The sequence below is a fragment of the Heterocephalus glaber genome, unplaced genomic scaffold, assembly GCF_053883595.1.
Source record: "Heterocephalus glaber isolate CG9 unplaced genomic scaffold, H.glaber_assembly_v1.0 deba00000122, whole genome shotgun sequence".
NCBI classification, from domain to species: Eukaryota; Metazoa; Chordata; class Mammalia; order Rodentia; family Bathyergidae; genus Heterocephalus; species Heterocephalus glaber.
The window spans coordinates 10,830,995-10,849,640 of NW_028258138.1; the positions used below are offsets into that span (position 1 = coordinate 10,830,995).

Genomic DNA, 18,646 nt, shown 5'->3' on the forward strand with positions numbered 1-18,646 from the left:
AAAGAACTGTTTGTTCTGCATGTTTTATGTTGCTTTAGTAATTTTGTAATACTCTTTTCTTCAACTTTGGCTGTTATATTTTATTTCATTGAGTTTTTGAAGTATTGGTCCATCACCCCCGCTGGCTTTGCTGTCAAGGCTGCACCTGGGCATGTCGCCTTGTTTGTGCTTGTGATGGTAATTGTACTTCCGAGGCATCATATCTCAGTTATGAAAATCCATTTTTGTAAATGCTTTAATGCAGCCAAAATTCCATCGTGTCTTGTTTTTGATTAGCATCTTCCAAAGTACTAAAGAGTATGTGTGAGAACTTCTACAAGTACTCAAAGCCGAAGAAGATTCGAGTGTGTGTGGGGACCTGGAATGTAAATGGTGGGAAGCAGTTCCGCAGCATTGCTTTTAAGAACCAGACGCTCACCGACTGGCTTCTTGATGCACCCAAGTTAGCCGGCATCCAAGAATTTCAAGGTCAGCTTTTTATAACACGGGGTCAATTAAAATCCTGACTCTGGTTTATTGATCTAGAAAACAAAAGTACCACATCACAATATATATTAATTCATACAGCAAACTTTGGATTCTTTTATAAATTTGAAGACCAGTATGTTCATAGATTGAATCATTTAAAATCTTACCTCTTTTATTTCTAGACCTTTGCTTTCTATTTGGATAAAAACACAATGGCAAAATAAAAAATCTTTTTGATAGTTGATTCTCAGGAAATAGGGATCCATATGTAAATAGATATCTTTGAAGGCAACCATACATATAAGAAAAACTAGGGGTTTTTTTCTTTTAAATCAACCTGAACCTAAATTATTTTGTAATTGATAATTTGAATTTTTTTTTTTTGGTACCGGAGATCAAACTCCGGTCCCTGTGCTTGTAAGGCAGGCAGCAGAACCACTGAGCTAAATCCCTGGCCCAATTTGAATTTTTTTTAAGACTAGTATATCCCATTTTATAATTGTAGTCCTCTGTTTAGTTACTCTGCTAAGAAATGTCTGCAGGGCATGGTGGCATTGCCTATAACCCCAGCACTCACAGGAGGCTGAGGCAGGAGAATCACCATGAGTTTGAGGCCAGCCTGAACTACATGGCAAGTCTTTGTCTCAAAATAAACAAAAAGTCAGGGTAGATTATGAGCAGGCTTACAAAACTTGTAATACTTGTTGGTACCTGTAAGTTAATGGTACCGGTTTATCCTTGTAAAAACTTGGTTGTCATTCAGTTTGGGTTCTCTACCACTAAGCTGTTCATAACTAGAACAAAACATTTTAGCTGAGGATACTTTCATTATCATTTTGACTAAAATCAGGAATTTAAGGCCTTCCGCTTTTTAAGAAAGAACCTTAATTCCTTTTAAAATAGTATGTAATTACCAATATTACATATGAAGGTCATGTGTATAAGAAATGGAATGATAGAAAAAAAATTTTTCAAGTCGCTTTTTTTTTTTTGGTACCAGGTATTGAACTCAGGACCTTGCATTTGAGAGGCAGGCACAGTGCCACTGAGCTAAATCCTCAGCCTTCATGTCGCTTTTAATCAGTCACATCTTAGTCCCTGGGATTCCCTAGACTTTAAGATGCTTCTTTGAACTAAGGTTAATACAAGGTCATGGAAGTAGGAGTAGTAATAATAATAATAATCATACAATAATAATGGCTGATAGAATAATAATCTAAGCATTTTGCATTTTTAAGTTACCCCTTATAGGATACCTATTATGATGACACTATTATTACAGTTTTACAGATGAGGAAATGGAGATGCAGAAAGGGAAGTGACCTGCCTGTGGCGGTACACAGTAGAAATGATCTCAAATTGGAGATAACAGTTGAGAGGGATTTTTCATGTTCAAATTTTGAAGACCACAAGCTTAATATTTTGGCAGGTTATGTAGGTTTTCTAAAGCCTTGGTCTACTATCTGTAAATAAAAGAGAAATAATTTATCTTAGAAGTCATTTGTGTGGTAATTAAATGAGATGATATAGATTGGAGCTTTGCACATTTTTGGCAGTCAGTAAATTTGTTTTATTTCTTAGTATTCATAGGATTTATGGGCTTATTTGAGCTGTTTACCCTCATTCTTGTATACTTGGGCCCCTTAAAGTGCTTTCAGGCTGCTTCTATGAAACACCTTCTATTTAAGCTGAAACAGCAATGTGTCTTCAAAAGATCAAAATTGTGATCTTCAGATTTGGTTGTGAAAAATCCCTCCCAACTGTTATCTCCAATTTGAGATAGTTTCTTAGCAACTTTATTCCTTGTACCTTTTCTGAATAATTCCTCTACCTCTCCAATTTTGATTTTAGCCTTTAAGAAGTGACTTGTTTCTCTGCTGTCCATGGTCCAAACTGTAGCAAGAGCTCTTTCAAAATGATCAGTGAAAAAAAGAAAGATTTCTGAAAGTACTTAGAGATCTGCAAGGATAACAAACTTAAGCAAATTTAAGGCATTTTAAAAAAGAGTAAAATTTAAATGTTATCTCATGAATTATTGACTTTAGTATATATTTGGTTAAACTAATACTAAACTGCATTTTTATGAGATTTGTTGTGTTGTATGGAGTGATGTTAGCACTTAAGGGTATATTTAAAAGTATTTCCTGGGTGCTTAATTGTAGATAAAAGAAGTAAGCCAACTGATATATTTGCAATTGGTTTTGAAGAAATGGTAGAGTTGAATGCTGGAAACATTGTGAATGCAAGGTAAGCTGCCAGGTAACAACACTGGAAAACTTTCATGTTGAGGGATATGGAGGATTGTAACTAAGACATTGTTACAAGGGTAGATTAAGATGATATATAGAAAATGCTTTTTAGACTGTAAAATAGCAGTTCTCAAGCATTTTGATCAGAGGATCTCTCTATTAAAAATATTAAGAATGTCAAGGAACCTTTGTTATATCTCTTGATATTTATTATGTTAGAAATTAAAATTGAAAAATTTTTAATATTTATTGAAAGATAACAGTAGTAGCCAAGCATGGTGGCACATACCTACATACCTGTAGTCCCAGTATTGAAGGTGGCTGAGGCAGGAGGATTGCCATGAGTTCAGAGCCAGCCTGGACTACATGGAGAGTGCAAGGCCAGCCTACAATACTGTATTAACCAATGTGATGCTTCGTATCATATAACAAGATGTGTTAAAATCTGGAAGAGCTACATAACTCAATGAACCCTTTGAATGTTTCTAAATAGCCAATACAAGATGATACTTAAAGGTAAAAGACTAATAAACTTTAGTATAAATAAAGCACCAGAAGTTCATTGATATGGTTTCAGATTCCATTTTACAAATAGCCTTTAAGACACTCACCGTTTGTTGACTTTTGGTATATAGTTAGAGAAGAAATTATCTGGAAAGGTCATTGAAATACTTTCTTTCCAAACAGATACACTTTTTTTTTTTGAGATAGAGCCTTGCTGTGTACATACAGAATTCCTCATTTAGCAACCAATTCATTTAACAACGTAGTCACAGGAACAGAACCCTGTCATTAAACGAAGAATGTCTGTATTGAAAAAATGGGGCTCATGGTTTGGATTTGCTGAAATTAATAATGTTTTCTGTTTAATCAAGGACATTCTTAAGGAAAATGGGATTTTTGCTGCAAGTACATGACAAGATCTAGTATAGATTGGTGTCTGGCTTCAAGTGAAGGAAATCAGCATTCTTGGCCATTGCTGATGGTACAAAAGTACCATCAATAAAAATGTCATCCAACACAGTGGAAAAGGCAACCGTGTGTTAGAGTATTAGGAAAATGGTTGTGATTGCATTGGGTTGGGGAATCCCCAGGGATGTCTCCTCCAGACCACATTAGGAGAACGACTGCTCTGAAGCCATATTTCACATACAGATTTTACAAGTGAAACTATAATGTGTTTGTTTTTAAATATGAGTAGTTTTTCATCTAAAAGATAATTATGGACTGAAATATTATGGTATAGCCATCAATATTACAAATGACAAGTCTTACCTTGGCCAAAGTGAGTAACAGTTCCATCAGGAAAATAGAAATCTTACTTCACTCATTTTCCTGTGTTAGAGTATCTTTCCTGATAATAAATATTTAGATCTTAAAATAGAACATACTCTTACTGATTCTGATATCAAACTGATTGGTCAATTGTTTGTCTAAATAGAGTGTAATAAAATTTTTCTTCAATAAAGTGGAGATCATTTATTTAGCCAGTATCCATTGATCATATACTCTTGGTACTAAAGATATACCTCTGTGAATAAAACGGACAGAAATCCCTGCCTCCAGGCTAGGAATGTAACTTAGTGGTAGAGCACTTGTCTAGCATGTATGAGGCCTTGGATTCAATCCCAACACCACAAAACAAACAAACCTGCCTTCATGGACTTTGAGATCTAGTTGGAAGAGATAATGAACAATAACTATAGTAAATTATAGAGTGAGTCAGAAAAATGCTATTGAAAATAAGTGACAGTAAGAGAGACCAAGTGTGTAAGGTAGGCAGTGTCGGCAATTTTAAATGGAATGATGAGGATACTGTTTATTTAGAGGATGACTTGAGGAAAGGATGATGTTTTGCTTTCTTCCCAGAATACAGATGACAGTTGTGGGGTGGGATGTGTAGTATTAAACAGGTGAATGTGAGGTCACATTCTGGTTACCACTTAGCATTTGTGTGATCTGGAACAATAAGAAAAAAGACTTTGTTTTGTTCTCAATTGGAGGTTTCTAGGTTCACACTTACTATTGTGAGAATTTATAGATAAAGAAACAGAATCAAGCCTTTATTCCTCTTTTATGAACAATATTGCAGAGGATTAGCCTTTGGGATGCTGAAATTACAAAATGAACATTTTGCACCTCCTAATGAAATACAATCTGAGTGATGTTCATCAGTAGATACTGAATCCTTAGACTCAGCACCTGAGCACCTGGCCATTTGTAACATTGCAGAGGTGACGCCCTCTTGCCGTGATACGTTGAGAAGTGACAGCACCACCCCAGAGCTTATTCTTGCCACCATGAACACAAATAAAATTGAACATGTTTCTTAATCAGCCTCTGCAGCAAAGCAATTTAAAGGAAATAATGACAGAAAGAAAGACAAGTTAAAGACACTATGGGAACACATTAGCCAAATCCACTCTGTTGAACATTTCACAGGACAATAAATAGCTCAGTTTCTTTTTAAAAAATGGCAGGGCGGGGGGAAGCATTGTAAATGGGATAGGGTTAGTGAGGGGTTCAAGGACATAAGCAAATGCATTGTGTAGGCCATGTTTGGCCCCTATTTTAAAGAAACTAGCTACAAGAAGACATTTTTTAAAAATTTCTTTAGGCTTTTTTTCTGAGAAGACTTTCTTTAGATATTTGGGAAATCAAAATATGAACTAGTATTAAGAAATTTTTAATATTTGTAATAATAACATTGTGGCAATGTTAAAGTAAAAATATCCCATCACATTAGAGATTCTTACTACAGTATTTACAGGCAAAATGTTGTCTGTCTTAGATTTGCTCTAAAATATCCTAGGTTTACAAAAAAATGTGAGGAGGGATGGAAAAAAGATTGGCAGAATGTTTATTATGTTGGAGCCAATGATGCGTATGTGATGGCTTCCCCATTGACTAGTGTGTGTCCTTGCTTTAGTGATAATGGAAATAAAACTAACTGTGACAGTATGATCTACATAGAAACGCTTTAGCTGTAAAGTAAGGGAGAAGGTAGGAAAGGACTCCCGCTTCAGCAGGACCTGGAGGGGCAGTCTGATGAGGAGGGTCACACTGGCCCACCCCACCCACAAAAGCGGGCCAGTTTGGAAGGATTAGCCCAGGTGAGCCGGCCTGGTTGATCGTTATCTCACTCCTGTTTCCTACCACTAGAGAGATTCTCTTGTCTTGAGAGGTGATTCTCTTTCCATGAAGTGACTGTGTTTGCCAATGGTTTCAGTTTTTCCCGGGACCCAGGTGACTACCGGTTCAGATCAGTGGCTGGGGACTTTTATGTATTGCACTGAGAGGAAAGGTCTAACTTGATTTTGTAAATGTGGGTAATCGGATGTCCCTTGAATCTTGAAAATTACTTTGTTACTTCACTTGATCTTAGCCAAAGGCAGAGAAGCGATTATTACTTTGTTATTTTTATCTTGATGTCCTGTGCCTTCCATAGGAATGAGATACGCTAAGTAAAGCTGCTGCTAATAAACTTCGTTCTGTTGATTTTCCCTGAACGAGTAACATAACCTTTTCCAAAGTTTTAAGGTAATAAAGGATACAAAAGTGAAGATCAAGGTTTATTTTACTTTTAGTTACCTAATTGGCATTTATAGGCCCAAGAGAAGCCACATTTTTACCAAAAACCACTTTTAAGTCCCTGACTGCCTCAGAAGAAAACACAATTCATGCTTCTGAGGAGTAACAGGTTAAGGACGCAGAAGATTTTTTTGTCCACTATAGTAGTCTCTGATTGTGTCAGTTTGCTTTACAATAATCTTTTTTTGTGTGTATATTTAACTTTTTCTATAGTAATTTTTTTCCATAGTAATTTTTTAAAAGACATTAATTGTAATTCAGAATAATGGGAGGGGGAGTCATCTGGAAGCACATACTTCATGACCTTAAGGAATACTTAGAAAAAGTAAAGTGTGCAATGCAAGCTTGAGATTACTTACCTTGTTTTGTTTTTTGGTTCTTTTGGTAATGCTGAGGCAGGCGGTAGAACCACTGAACTAAATCCCCAGCCCACGATTACTCTCCTTGTGATTATCATTTAATAAGTCAGCTGATTTTTTATTGTTGTTTGTAAAGGAATTGTAGATTAGATTTTTGTGTTTTGTTTTGTTTTTGGTACTGGGAATCAAACTCTGTAGATTAGATTTTGAAATGTGATGTTCTTTTGGCTAAATTTCAAGTGTTTCTTTATTTTGATTTGGTACGGGATGAACTCAGGTCCTTGGGCTTGCTTGGGGGGCAGGTGGCAAGTGGTTTGTTTGTTGTTGTTTTTTAAGGAAACAGACAAAAACAGCCTGCATAAAGATTTCAGAGTCTTAAGAAATTTGGGAAGATAGAAGTTTAATTTTTTAAAGATTCCCTCTTTAATATTTTCTGGTAGTACAACAAATCAGAAGCTCTGGGCCGTGGAACTTCAGAAGACAGTCTCCAGAGACAACAAGTATGTGCTGCTGGCTTCTGAGCAGTTGGTGGGCGTTTGTCTGTTTGTTTTTATCAGGCCACAACACGCTCCTTTTATCAGGTCAGTAAACAAAACACTCTCCTAAAGCTACTTCTTACCATTAAATAACAGGAAAAAAAAACCCTAAAATGTTTGTTGTTTCAGAGAAACACTTAATCCGTAGTTCTTGTGTTAAAATGTGTCTTTGATTTGAGCGACTAATAGCTTCTCTGCAGTGTTTCACAGGGATGTGCTCAAAGTACCATGTGATATGTAGTTATGATATGATTATGTAATGCAGGGTCCTCTCATTTCCTGTGCACACGAAACTGTTGAAATGTCAAGTCTTCCATTTGGAATTCTCTGTTTAAAGGGATGTGGCGGTTGATACTGTGAAGACTGGGATGGGAGGTGCGACTGGAAATAAGGGAGCAGTTGCAATCCGAATGCTCTTCCACACCACCAGCCTCTGCTTCGTCTGTAGCCACTTTGCTGCAGGACAGTCACAAGTCAAAGAAAGAAATGAAGATTTTATAGAAATAGCACGAAAATTGAGTTTTCCCATGGTAAACTTTGCTGCTTGTTCTTTTTTTTATGCTTCTTATTCTCAAAGATAAAGCTTTGAAGTGTACTTTACCCCAGATTCTCTATTAGATTTTTGAAAATTTTAAGATCATCCTTAAAAACATCAGCAATATTGACCTAAATATGTATTTCACATTACCATTAGCTTAAAGAAACAGCCCTAGATGGAGAGTCAAGTATATATCTGAGGCAAAAAACAATGTAAACATTTTAAAAAATTATTTTGAATTAAAATTCCATCTCATTGTTTCCAGGGAAGATTGCTGTTTTCCCATGACTATGTGTTTTGGTGTGGTGACTTCAACTATCGAATCGATCTTCCAAATGAAGAAGTTAAAGAGCTCATAAGGCAGCAAAATTGGGATTCCCTTATAGCAGGAGATCAACTTATCAATCAGAAGAATGCTGGACAGGTATAAACATATTTGAGAAGATATTTGCATTGAGAAAAAGATTTTGAGTTATAAAACATGCTTTCCTTTATTTTTAAAGAAGTTTCTTGAAGGCCATTTATACTTAAATATGTACTATGTAGATAAACAGATAAAGAATTTTCCTGACAGAGAGAGAAGGAAAGGAAAACCTATACCAGGAAGAAGAACGTATTATGCATCTGTAAGATTCACTTCCAAATAGAAGGATGTATTTCCTGGAGAGAGCAGTAATAGTTTAGAGTCTTGATTTTTATGGCTACTAACTTTTGGGTTTAAGATCTTGCCTGGGACAATCTACTTTGTTGCTGGTTTTTTTTTGTTTTATTTTTGTGTTTGTTTGTTTCTTATGTCATCTACCTTTTCGAAACTTATTTTGTTAATGACCACAAGATTCTGGGAGAATCTACATCAAAAAAATGTTCAAGTAAAAGTGGTTGGAGGCTACTTGGTGCAGAGCTTGGGGACCACTAGACTCGAATTCTTATCCTGGGTACCACTTTACCTACTTAGCTGTCAGCTCCTTGTTTGACAATAAGATATGAGGCTGCATGATTTCCCAGCTCCCATACAATTCCAAATGTCTGTCATAGCTCAAAGACAAGGGGCCCCTTCCTCATGTTTTCATAGTTTGTTTAACACATTCATGACCTGCACGGCTGCCCCACTGGCTAAACTCAGAATGGAACTGTCCCGTGCTGCCCAGTAGGACAGTTATGCATGCGCCCCTGGTGGTTCAAGCCGGCAGGGACATGTTAATCAAAGGTCAAAGAGTGATATGAAAAAGGCCGTATCTTGAGTGGTTTTCTTTAAGCCTTATTCCATTCAGTTGGAAGTATTCATAGATGAATCCAAATTTCATCCCAGAGTATCCCACACATAATAACACTTAATGAAGCATAACTCTGAAAACATAACTCTTACACATTTTGAAATAACTTATTTTGTATGTGTTTATTTTAGATTTTTAGAGGATTTCTAGAGGGAAAAGTTACCTTTGCTCCGACCTATAAATATGACTTGTTTTCTGATGACTATGACACCAGTGAGAAGTGTCGCACCCCTGCGTGGACAGACCGTGTCCTCTGGAGAAGAAGGAAGTGGCCTTTTGATAGATCAGGTTGGGAAATGGACTTTATTTAGATGAATTAATGAGGATTTTGGGAGGAAAAAGGGAATAATGAAAATATCAAGAAGAAAGCTATTTTATTCAAAAAAATTTACTAGAGTATAATACAACTTAAATATAAGGTAGATTCTTAAAATACTATTTTTTAGTCTGTTGTTTTCAGTGACATAATTTTTTATAAAAAGGAGTAAGGAAACATTTGTAAAATTTTCAATTGATTGTTAACTGGTTTTTAACTTGAATTACTAAAGTGGTTTATATGTACGTTGAACTGCCACTCATCTGTTGAATTATTATTTTTTTTTGGTATGGGGGATCGAACTTGGGACCTTGTGCTTGCAAGGCAGGCAGCAGAACCACTGAGCTAAATCCCCGGCCCCATGTCGAATTACTTATGAGACACTATTTGGTCACTGGTCTCTAAGTAATCTTAGAAGTATGACATGTTAATTTTTACTAAGTAAAAAATAAAATAGTAAAGAATTTTGTTTACTGAAAGACTTGCTCATTTGAAGAAGCACCTGGATGTCCTGTCTGTTAAAAGCGTACCGAACATCTAGCATTCCAGCCCCAGACAACTAACACTGAGGAAAGAGACACCTCTTCGTTCCACATGACCCTCTCTTCTCATGCTCTTGCACTTTCTGTTCTGATTGCAGCCGAAGACTTAGATCTTCTGAATGCTAGCTTTCAAGATGAAAGCAAAATCCTCTACACGTGGACTCCTGGCACTTTGCTGCACTATGGAAGAGCTGAGCTGAAGACTTCTGACCATAGGTTGAAATAGTCTTGAGTATTTTTCATGGTGCTTGAGGTTTGAAATAGATTCTTTTGAAAACATTTTAACACATGTCTCTTCCTTTATGCCTTAAGGCCTGTCGTTGCCCTGATTGATATAGATATATTTGAAGTTGAAGCTGAAGAGAGGCAAAACATTTACAAAGAAGTAATTACAGTTCAGGGTCCACCAGATGGTACAGTGTTGGTCTCAATCAAAAGTTCTTTACAAGAAGATAATTTTTTTAATGATGCCTTGATTGATGAGCTTCTGCAGCAATTTGCAAATTTTGGTGAAGTTACACTCATAAGGTGAGCAAAATATTTTTTATCCTAAAGTACCTCATGATTCAGAAACAATAGATTCTACATTAGAAATCACCTATTTAGTGTTTGAGTAGCGTAGGGGAATTTGTTTCCAAACCAAAGGAAAATTGTACTATAGATGCTATTCAAAGAGCTGGTAGGTTTTTAAACTGAATCCTGTACTTAGAAAGCTTAAATTTAATAATGAAACTTCTATATGAACAATTGAAGACAAAAATACATGCAAGTTCAGAGATAACCTCTCAAAATTCCCATACAATGGAACATATAAAAAAGCCCTATAAAAAATGCAGTGATTGATAATTTTGTTATTTTTTAAGGAGACATAAAAGGAAAGTGAAGGAAAAAAAAAGTAAAATGAAGGTACTTTTTCTCTCTTGGTTTAAGACATTTGATGTTTAAAGTAATTATAAGTAAGTTTAATTTCCAGCCAGCAGAGATGTGATGAATTGTGAGGAGTCATCCATTCCAGTCTTGTTTTCCACAGTGATTTATCTGTCTGCCTTATGCAGAAGCAGGTGCCTTTTTCCTTGTTTTAAAAATATTCTCTTCCATATGTACAGCAGTTTGAGAGATTTAATGAGTGTGTGTGTGTTCTATAGAGAAAGAAGTATTAATTACGTTTGTGTTTTTTTATTTGCGCTTTAAGGTATGTTTTATACATGTTTGGTGGACAAATCTCTATAGTAGGTGCCGTAGAAGAGTAGAGAACTTGAAGATGTGACTCCTGCTTGTAATTTAGTTGGGATGATGAGCATAGTGAGTTCCCCAGGTTCTAAACGGCACAGACTACCAACTTAAGATGGTGAGGTTTCTGTAGAGTAAGTGTCATGCCCAAGACACTTACTTAGGTCCTTTCACAGAGTAAAGGAGTGAATGGAGAGGAAATTATATTTGAACTTCTTGCAAATCTTTTGGTGATGATCTACCTTAAACCTTTAAAAAGAAACAAAACAAAAACTTTCCAAAATTTTAAGGCTCCGGGAAGTACATAGTGAGATCTCTGAGGTTTACAGATGACAGTAAGTTTTGCCAAAAGCAGAAATGCCAAACTGCTTGCAACATCTTGTAGACTGTGTGAGTGGGCAGCAGGGTAACAGATAAATGTCTTCATAGCAAATGTAAAATACTGCAGAGAGATAGGAAGAATCCAAATTGTATAAGGGATAAAAGACTGAAAATAGAAACAAACCTGTCTGTTTTTCTAACCCACTGGGTTCTCCTAGCTAAAAATTGGAGCCACAAGTTTTCCTCACAATGCTGTCATTATTAGGAAGTTATTGGTAAGAAAGTATGTTCTACTCTAATATAAAACTGTGGGCTGTCTTCACACCTAGAATATGCTAGTAAAAGAAAACCAGGCTAGTAAACCAGACTAGTAAAGAAAAAGACAATGAAATTATACAAGAAGAGGACTACTACAAGCAGTAAGATGGAATTACTACCTTTTGGTTTAGAATACAACCATTAAGAAGTTCCTGAAATCTGTAAACTCCCTTATATTTAAATAACAGATTCCTTGAAAATGTGCAGATTTAAATGTACTTATATAATGAGAAACTGGAAGTTTTTACCATAGTGAGTGAAAGTAAGGCAAAAATAGTTTCCGAAAGGTTCTATGTAAATCCATGGATGTGAGAATCAGGATCCCTTGTTAAAGTTAGGCATATGTGAAGGGCACTTTGCTAAATGAGCATAAGGACCAAGAGATTAGCACTGCCCTAGGATTGCAAATGCTTTGGTACCACTGTCAAAGAACAAATAATATTTTGAATTTGGGGAGTCTGGTGCGGGCTTACAGTATGTTATAACCTTTGGATGAGAGTTATCCTCCATTACCAACAATCCGAGAAGGACTTTTTCATGGTATTTAGGTAAGAAAGATGTTCTTGTTCGTTTCAAATGACAGCATCCTGCAGTTTCATAACTTTATGCCAAAGAAATTGAATCAGTTACTTCGGTCATGTTTGCAGTGATTATAAATATCTATACCACACCCTTGATTTCAAAAGGTAAAGTTAAAAAAAAGGTAAAATACTTGTATACTTTTAAGATTCCTCTGAAGAGGAATCCTCTTAAGATCAATAATCTGTACTTTTGACTCCTAGAGGGGGGAAGAAGGGAGGGAGGGAGAGAGGAGAATAGGGTACACCTTCTCTGTGCAGTTAGAAGTAGTTCTTTTTTTTTTTTTAGTACGGGAGATGGAACTCAGGTCCTTGCACTTGGGAGGCAGGCGGCGGAACCACTGAGCTAAATCCCCGGCCCTTGTTTTATTCTTTTTTGCATGGTAACCTTATATATCAGTGACCATCCTTTTCAGAACGTGTTCTAATATCCTTTTAATTAATTTGATTTTTTCCTTTTGGAGGATTCTTATTTCAAAACTATAAACTTAGACTCCTAGCAAAGACCATTCGAAAACCGAAGAGTAAAAACTCGGTTTCTAAGAATGAAGACCACAAGCAAAGGCTCCTTGAGGCCATTTGGGTTTCCTTTACTGTTGTCATTTTTGGTTTCAAGATTTTTTTGGTTTGTTTTCCTTTTGTTTTCACTGGCAGCTTCCTGTCGTCTTTTTGATCAAACAAAATGTCCTTCAAGGGAAGTCAGAGAGACGCTGAGACCCTGGGCTTGGGGTCAGGAGACTGTGATTTCAGTCCTGTAGTTTGCTCCCCTTATAGAATCACTCTGAATGAGGCCTGTTGTTTCTATTAGTGTAGTGTTTGAAAGAAACAGATTGGAATGCCGCTAGCGGAAGAGCACCCTCTCCAGGTCCAGGCCTCTGTTAGCCAGTAATCTCTGGGCTAGTCATTGGACTAGTTATATCTAAGAAATTAATTATGTTTTTAAAATTTTTTTCTTAAAGATTTGTAGAAGATAAAATGTGGGTTACATTTTTGGAAGGAAGCTCTGCCTTGAGTGTTCTGAGCCTAAATGGTAAAGAGGTAAGGAAGGTTTGTTGATTTTAAACCATTCTGAGATAAAAGTGTCTGAGGAGATTATATATTTATAGGCATACATAAAGCAGGAAGAGTACAGAAATTTATTTTCAATCATATAATGTTACTTTTGTGCCTCCCTGGAGATACTGACCATTGATGTAGACTAAAAAAGTTAACCTCTTAATTTGATTTCTGTTATTTGCAATATAAAATATTTTAAAATTTTAATTTAGCGTAGATATTCTGACTTATATGTATAGTACAAAAGATTTCTATCAAATGAAAATGATTTATTTACAAGAAAACAAGGAAGGAAGTTGTTCACCACTCCTAGGAATTTATTTTCTTGGCTTCATTCTTACTACCTTTTTAAAGCCCTGGTAAAATAATTACATAGATAACAAACATATTACATTGAGGCATTTTAGAAATTTTTAATTAAACTTGCCATATTTACTTAAGACTATATCATGGATATCTTTCCATGTACACTAAATTTCATTATGTGGCTACCTTATTTATTTAACCAAACTTCTATTAATAAACATCTAGATTGCTTCTGCTGTTTATTTTAAAACCAGCATTCCAGGGAATGCCTGTGTGTCTCTTTTCAGGCTTACCCTATTACTCCCTAAGATAAAATTTTAAATAGAAATTCGCTGTGTCAAAGAATATAGACATATAGGATTACATTTTGATACTTGTTACCAAATTGCCATTCAGAAAGGTTTTGTCAAGCTATACTGTACCTGGGATTACCTTTCTCTAACATCCTAATTAATATTGATTCTTTTTTTTTTACTTTGATGATCTGAAGAATGAGAAGTAGTATATCATTCCTGCTTTAAGATGTTGATTGTTAGAAGTGAAGTCTTTTGTTTATTGGTCACTTGTACTTTTCTGACTAGCTGTTTGTGTCTTTACCTTCCGTGTGTGTGTGCGCTCGTGCATGCATATGTGTTGCTGGGTATTGAACCTAGGGCATTACACATGCCAAGCAATTGTTCTACCTCTGAGCCACATACCTCGCCCAACTCATCTTCCCACTGTGGGGTCAGTCTTCTGAAGCTCCTTTTATGTTACAGGTATTAATTACATGTCTTATATGCTGCAGATTTTTCTTACAACTATTGTATTTTAACTACGTGAAAATTACTGATTTTAAAATTCAATTTTAGCTTTGGTTTTTAAGCCTTATGTCATGACGATATTTAAATATTAAAGAGCAGCTCTTAATTTGACATTCTATGTCAGTTCTTTTTTCCCCACTAGAGTGTCTTTTGTTTTCCTTGGTAATTACTTTTCTTTGTTTTGTTTGTTTCCTTCCTTTTCTACTCTGCCCCACATCCTCAAGTTTAGGCTTTTATACTATAAGTACTCTTGGCTCCTTAAAAGATTTTCAAAATTCTGTAGAAATCATATTTGTGGGAAATACAACATACTATTTAATTGAAATTTTATATCTTTTATCAATTAGCTATTGAATCGGACTGTAACTATCACTTTAAAAAGTCCAGACTGGATCAAAAATTTGGAAGAAGAAATGAGTTTAGAGAAAATCAGTGTCACATTGCCTTCATCAACAAGCTCCACCCTGCTTGGTGAAGATGCTGAGGTTGCAGCAGATTTCGACATGGAAGGTTCGTTTGTTGACCACATTTGCTTTTGTACCACTAAGAGAAGTTTCCCTCCCATCAGTCTTAGTATCCAACTTAATCTTCTCTTTCTTGGGATACACATAGCCATATTAACTAGGATTTATGTGCCAGGTACATGCTAGCTGCTGGAAATACACTCATCATGGTCCTTGCCGTACTAGAACTCAAAGCTCAGTAGGTGTTATACACAGTATGCAGGCAATTATAATAGCATGACATCAGTGCAATAATGGACAGTGCTGTGTAGCTCATGGAAAAGTTGCCTAACTGAATTTGAGGAGTGAAGCAGAGCATCCCAGAAGAATTACAATTTAAGCTGAGATTCTGAAGACTGAAGGAGAATTGGATTAAAGAAAGTAGAAAGGAGTGACTCAAGGAGAAATCACATGTGTAGTCCCAAGGGAAACACAGAGAGGTAAATTGATCATGGAAGTATGTTTGAAAGAGAATAAATGAAGAAAAAAATTCAGGAAGAGGAGCCTGGTAGGATGGGTTTGAAGTATCTGTGGGGTCGTTTGGTCCAGATATCAGCTGTTAGATACATGGGACTGGTGCTCAGGAGAGAGCTCTGACACAGGTAGCTCTGATAGCAAATGACACTAGGAGAGTTTATTACTTTGGTAGGGTCATGCAGAAACTGGGAGAGTGAATTGAGTATGAAAGAATCAACAGTCCAGGGATCAAACAAGGAGGAACAGACAGAAGTGAAAATGAAAAGGAACACCTAGAAATGTCAAAGAGCCCAAGAGAATTTTGCAGATTAGAAACCAAGGAAAGAAAATGTAAGAAGGAAGCAGTAGAGCGGATGGTGTTTTGTACCACAGAAAGATGAGAAGAAATGAGGACCGAAACTTGTCCTTCTGATTTGATAACAGGAAGGGAAACTATTGGTGACCTTCATAAGAGAATTTCAGTTGGGTGTGGTGGCACTTGCCTGTGACTCCAGAACTCTAGGAAGCTGAGCTGGAAGATTGCAAATTCAAGCTCAGCCTGGGCAATTTAGCAGCTTAGTAAGACCCTATCTCAAGATTAAAAACAACAAAAAACAAGGAGGCTGAGTGATGTAGCTCAGTGCAAAGGCCCTGGGTTCAATCCCCAAGACCCCATACACAAACTCACAAAGTAATTTCAGTGATATGACAAAGTGGTGGAAATTTTTATGGGTAAAAAATGAAGAAGTAGAGAGAGTACCTATAGACAGCTCTGTAAAGGAGCTTAGCTAAGACTAGAGCAGAGGGAGAAGAGGACAGATGGTCACGGGAGACTGGGAATCCAAAGATGGTGGTTTGTAAACGGGAGAAACTGGAGAGTGCGTAGTACTGATGGAAAAGTGCTGGTAGAAGTGAAAGAGCTGGTGATATTGGAAATGGTTGGCAGAATAACAGAGCAAAATTATTGAGAAAAGTGGGGTGGGTAGGACCCCATTTGTTGCACCCACAAATACCTGAATGCCAGCTATCTGATTAGATTCTAGCTTGCTCACAGGTTGTCATCAGGGTTGGGGGGGAAGGGGATGCCTCCATCTTAAGACTTCTCTTCACTATGAAGTTTAAGTGTTGAAATTATCTGCAGGAGCAGGGCAGTCCACAGTTTGAAGAGAATTGAGAAACTTTGGGATAAAACTCCTAAGGGAAAAAGGATGAAGGGAAGAGGCAATCAGTAAATCATGTAATTGCTGAGCAACTCCAGGACCCCAGATATGATCATGAGGGCTCTGCGGTTTCTTTAGCTGCAGCACTGAGCAGCCCAAGTGCAGTCACAGAAAGATCAAGCAGTGGAACTGCTGCACAGTAGGGGTTTTGTCAAGCAAGGGTGACAGAAGAGTCATGAGGTAAGGGGAACAGTTGAAGAACCATAGAATCTGAAGTGAGGTACAGAAGAGAGCAGAATTGGATGGGGGTTAAAATGAGAGGGATCAAGCCCTGAATCCTGCTGAAAAGAAAAGAAGAAAAAAATGACTGAGGGAGGGAACTGCTAGGTGCAGGTTTTCAGGGTGCAGTGCTTGTGCTTGGTGTTTGGGGGCGGGGTGTTAGGAGTGGACGTGAGTGTCAGTGGGATGCATTGTCCACATGGCCTTCAATGTCACAGAAAGATGATAGAACCCAACTCGCTGTCTGCTTTTTGCTTAGTGCTTGACGGTGGCTGGAGATCACTGCAGGAAGTAGTATAGTGGGTGTTATATAAATTCCTGATGGCATAGCTTCAGAGAAATAGGATATTTTTGCCAGAGGTGGAAGATTAATGTTCTAGAGTTGGAATTAGGTTGCAGAGGGCACCCTGACCCCACTTTCCAGCCCTGGGATAGTGGCCATGAGGACACCTTAGGGGGAGGCCATGTCTAGTTGAAGCAGAGGGTCTGTGGGGGATGGGAGGGGTGGGTAAGGCCTCCAGGGAAGGGCTGTGTGGCTGGACCTGGCTGGCCAGGGAGTGGGCTGGTTCCAAACAGCACAGTAGGTGGACTTGGGGGACAGCAGTCACCCTATGAGTCCCCCAGGAGTTGCTCAGAGCACAGTGAACACCCTTGTCCTTAGTTCAGCCCTGGTTGCTCTGAGGTAACAGGTATCTATACTTTCCATAAGAATGTGTGTACTAATTCTAGTTTTATACATAGAAATTATGTATACACAGCTACAGGCTTTATCCATGTGTGTTAGTTTAATTGGTGTATTTGAACCCCAGAAACCCCTTCTGAGGTGAGAAAAATCTCTGATCAAGTTGAAATGCTGGCATCTTTGATATCCCTGCTGTTCCTTAGGTGATGTCGATGACTACAGTGCCGAAGTGGAGGAACTTCTTCCTCAGCATCTGCAGCCATCCTCAAGTTCTGGCCTCGGCACTTCCCCAAGCTCTTCACCCCGGACAAGTCCCTGCCAGTCACCTACAATAGCAGAGGCTCCTGTACCTTGCCTTCCCATCAGACCAAGTCGAGCTCCATCGAGAACCCCGGGGCCTCCGAGTTCACAGAGTGTGTATTGTACTTGCAAGCTTTGTTTGACATTTCTAGCCAGTGGGCTTGACTTTAGAGAGCCAGTGTGGTTGCACTTGGTGCCCATATGTGGAGTGCCCTGAACACCGAGGGGAAAAGGTGTGGGTGATGAGCTATCAGTACAGAGGAAACTCACTGCCTCTAGATGAAAAGTTTTCTCTTTTTTTTTTTTTTTTTGGCCTTTTTTCTTTTCTTTTCTTTTTTTTTCCATACCGGGGATCGAACTCAGGACCTTGCACTTGCAAGGCAGGCACAGCACCACTGAGCTAAATCCCTGGCCTGAAAAGTTTTCTTAATCCTTTTTCTGTGTGGTTAGGGTTGTCTGTGTCTCACAGTTGACAGTTTTCTTTGGTTACAGTAAGAATCCATAACTACATGGGCTTTTCTTTCTGTTTCTCTCCCTGGCCTGCAGAGACTTAAAGCAAGTCCTTGCCTTCTTGATAGGGCTGCTCAGTAAGTCAGCTTTCAGCATGGAGGCCTAGGTAAGGAGTCAGCATAGAGGTAGCATCACTGCAGCCACACTTAGACGGATTTTGATATTTCTACTGAGAGAGTGTGCCATTTCTCTACACTAGTGAACACATTTTCAAAATCAACAAAACAGAATGTTTATTTTACATATATATGAAGTACATTGCCTTCTGCCA

The 18,646-nt window shown here is 37.6% G+C and overlaps 1 protein-coding gene across 40 annotated transcripts in view; it reads left to right on the forward strand.

The window, feature by feature from the left end:
• Synj1 (synaptojanin 1) overlaps positions 1-18,646 on the forward strand; it is a 95,603-nt gene that overhangs the window by 57,444 nt on the left and 19,513 nt on the right. For all 40 annotated transcript variants that reach the window (XM_021256179.2, XM_021256182.2, XM_021256168.2 and 37 more), the window contains 11 exons: positions 277-468; positions 2,631-2,715; positions 7,108-7,248; positions 7,541-7,733; positions 8,007-8,165; positions 9,147-9,303; positions 9,972-10,089; positions 10,186-10,401; positions 13,280-13,358; positions 14,833-14,995; positions 17,769-17,978. In XM_021256179.2, the coding sequence (XP_021111838.1) occupies positions 277-468; positions 2,631-2,715; positions 7,108-7,248; positions 7,541-7,733; positions 8,007-8,165; positions 9,147-9,303; positions 9,972-10,089; positions 10,186-10,401; positions 13,280-13,358; positions 14,833-14,995; positions 17,769-17,978 (1,713 nt within the window). The remainder of the gene's footprint in view (positions 1-276; positions 469-2,630; positions 2,716-7,107; positions 7,249-7,540; positions 7,734-8,006; positions 8,166-9,146; positions 9,304-9,971; positions 10,090-10,185; positions 10,402-13,279; positions 13,359-14,832; positions 14,996-17,768; positions 17,979-18,646) is intronic.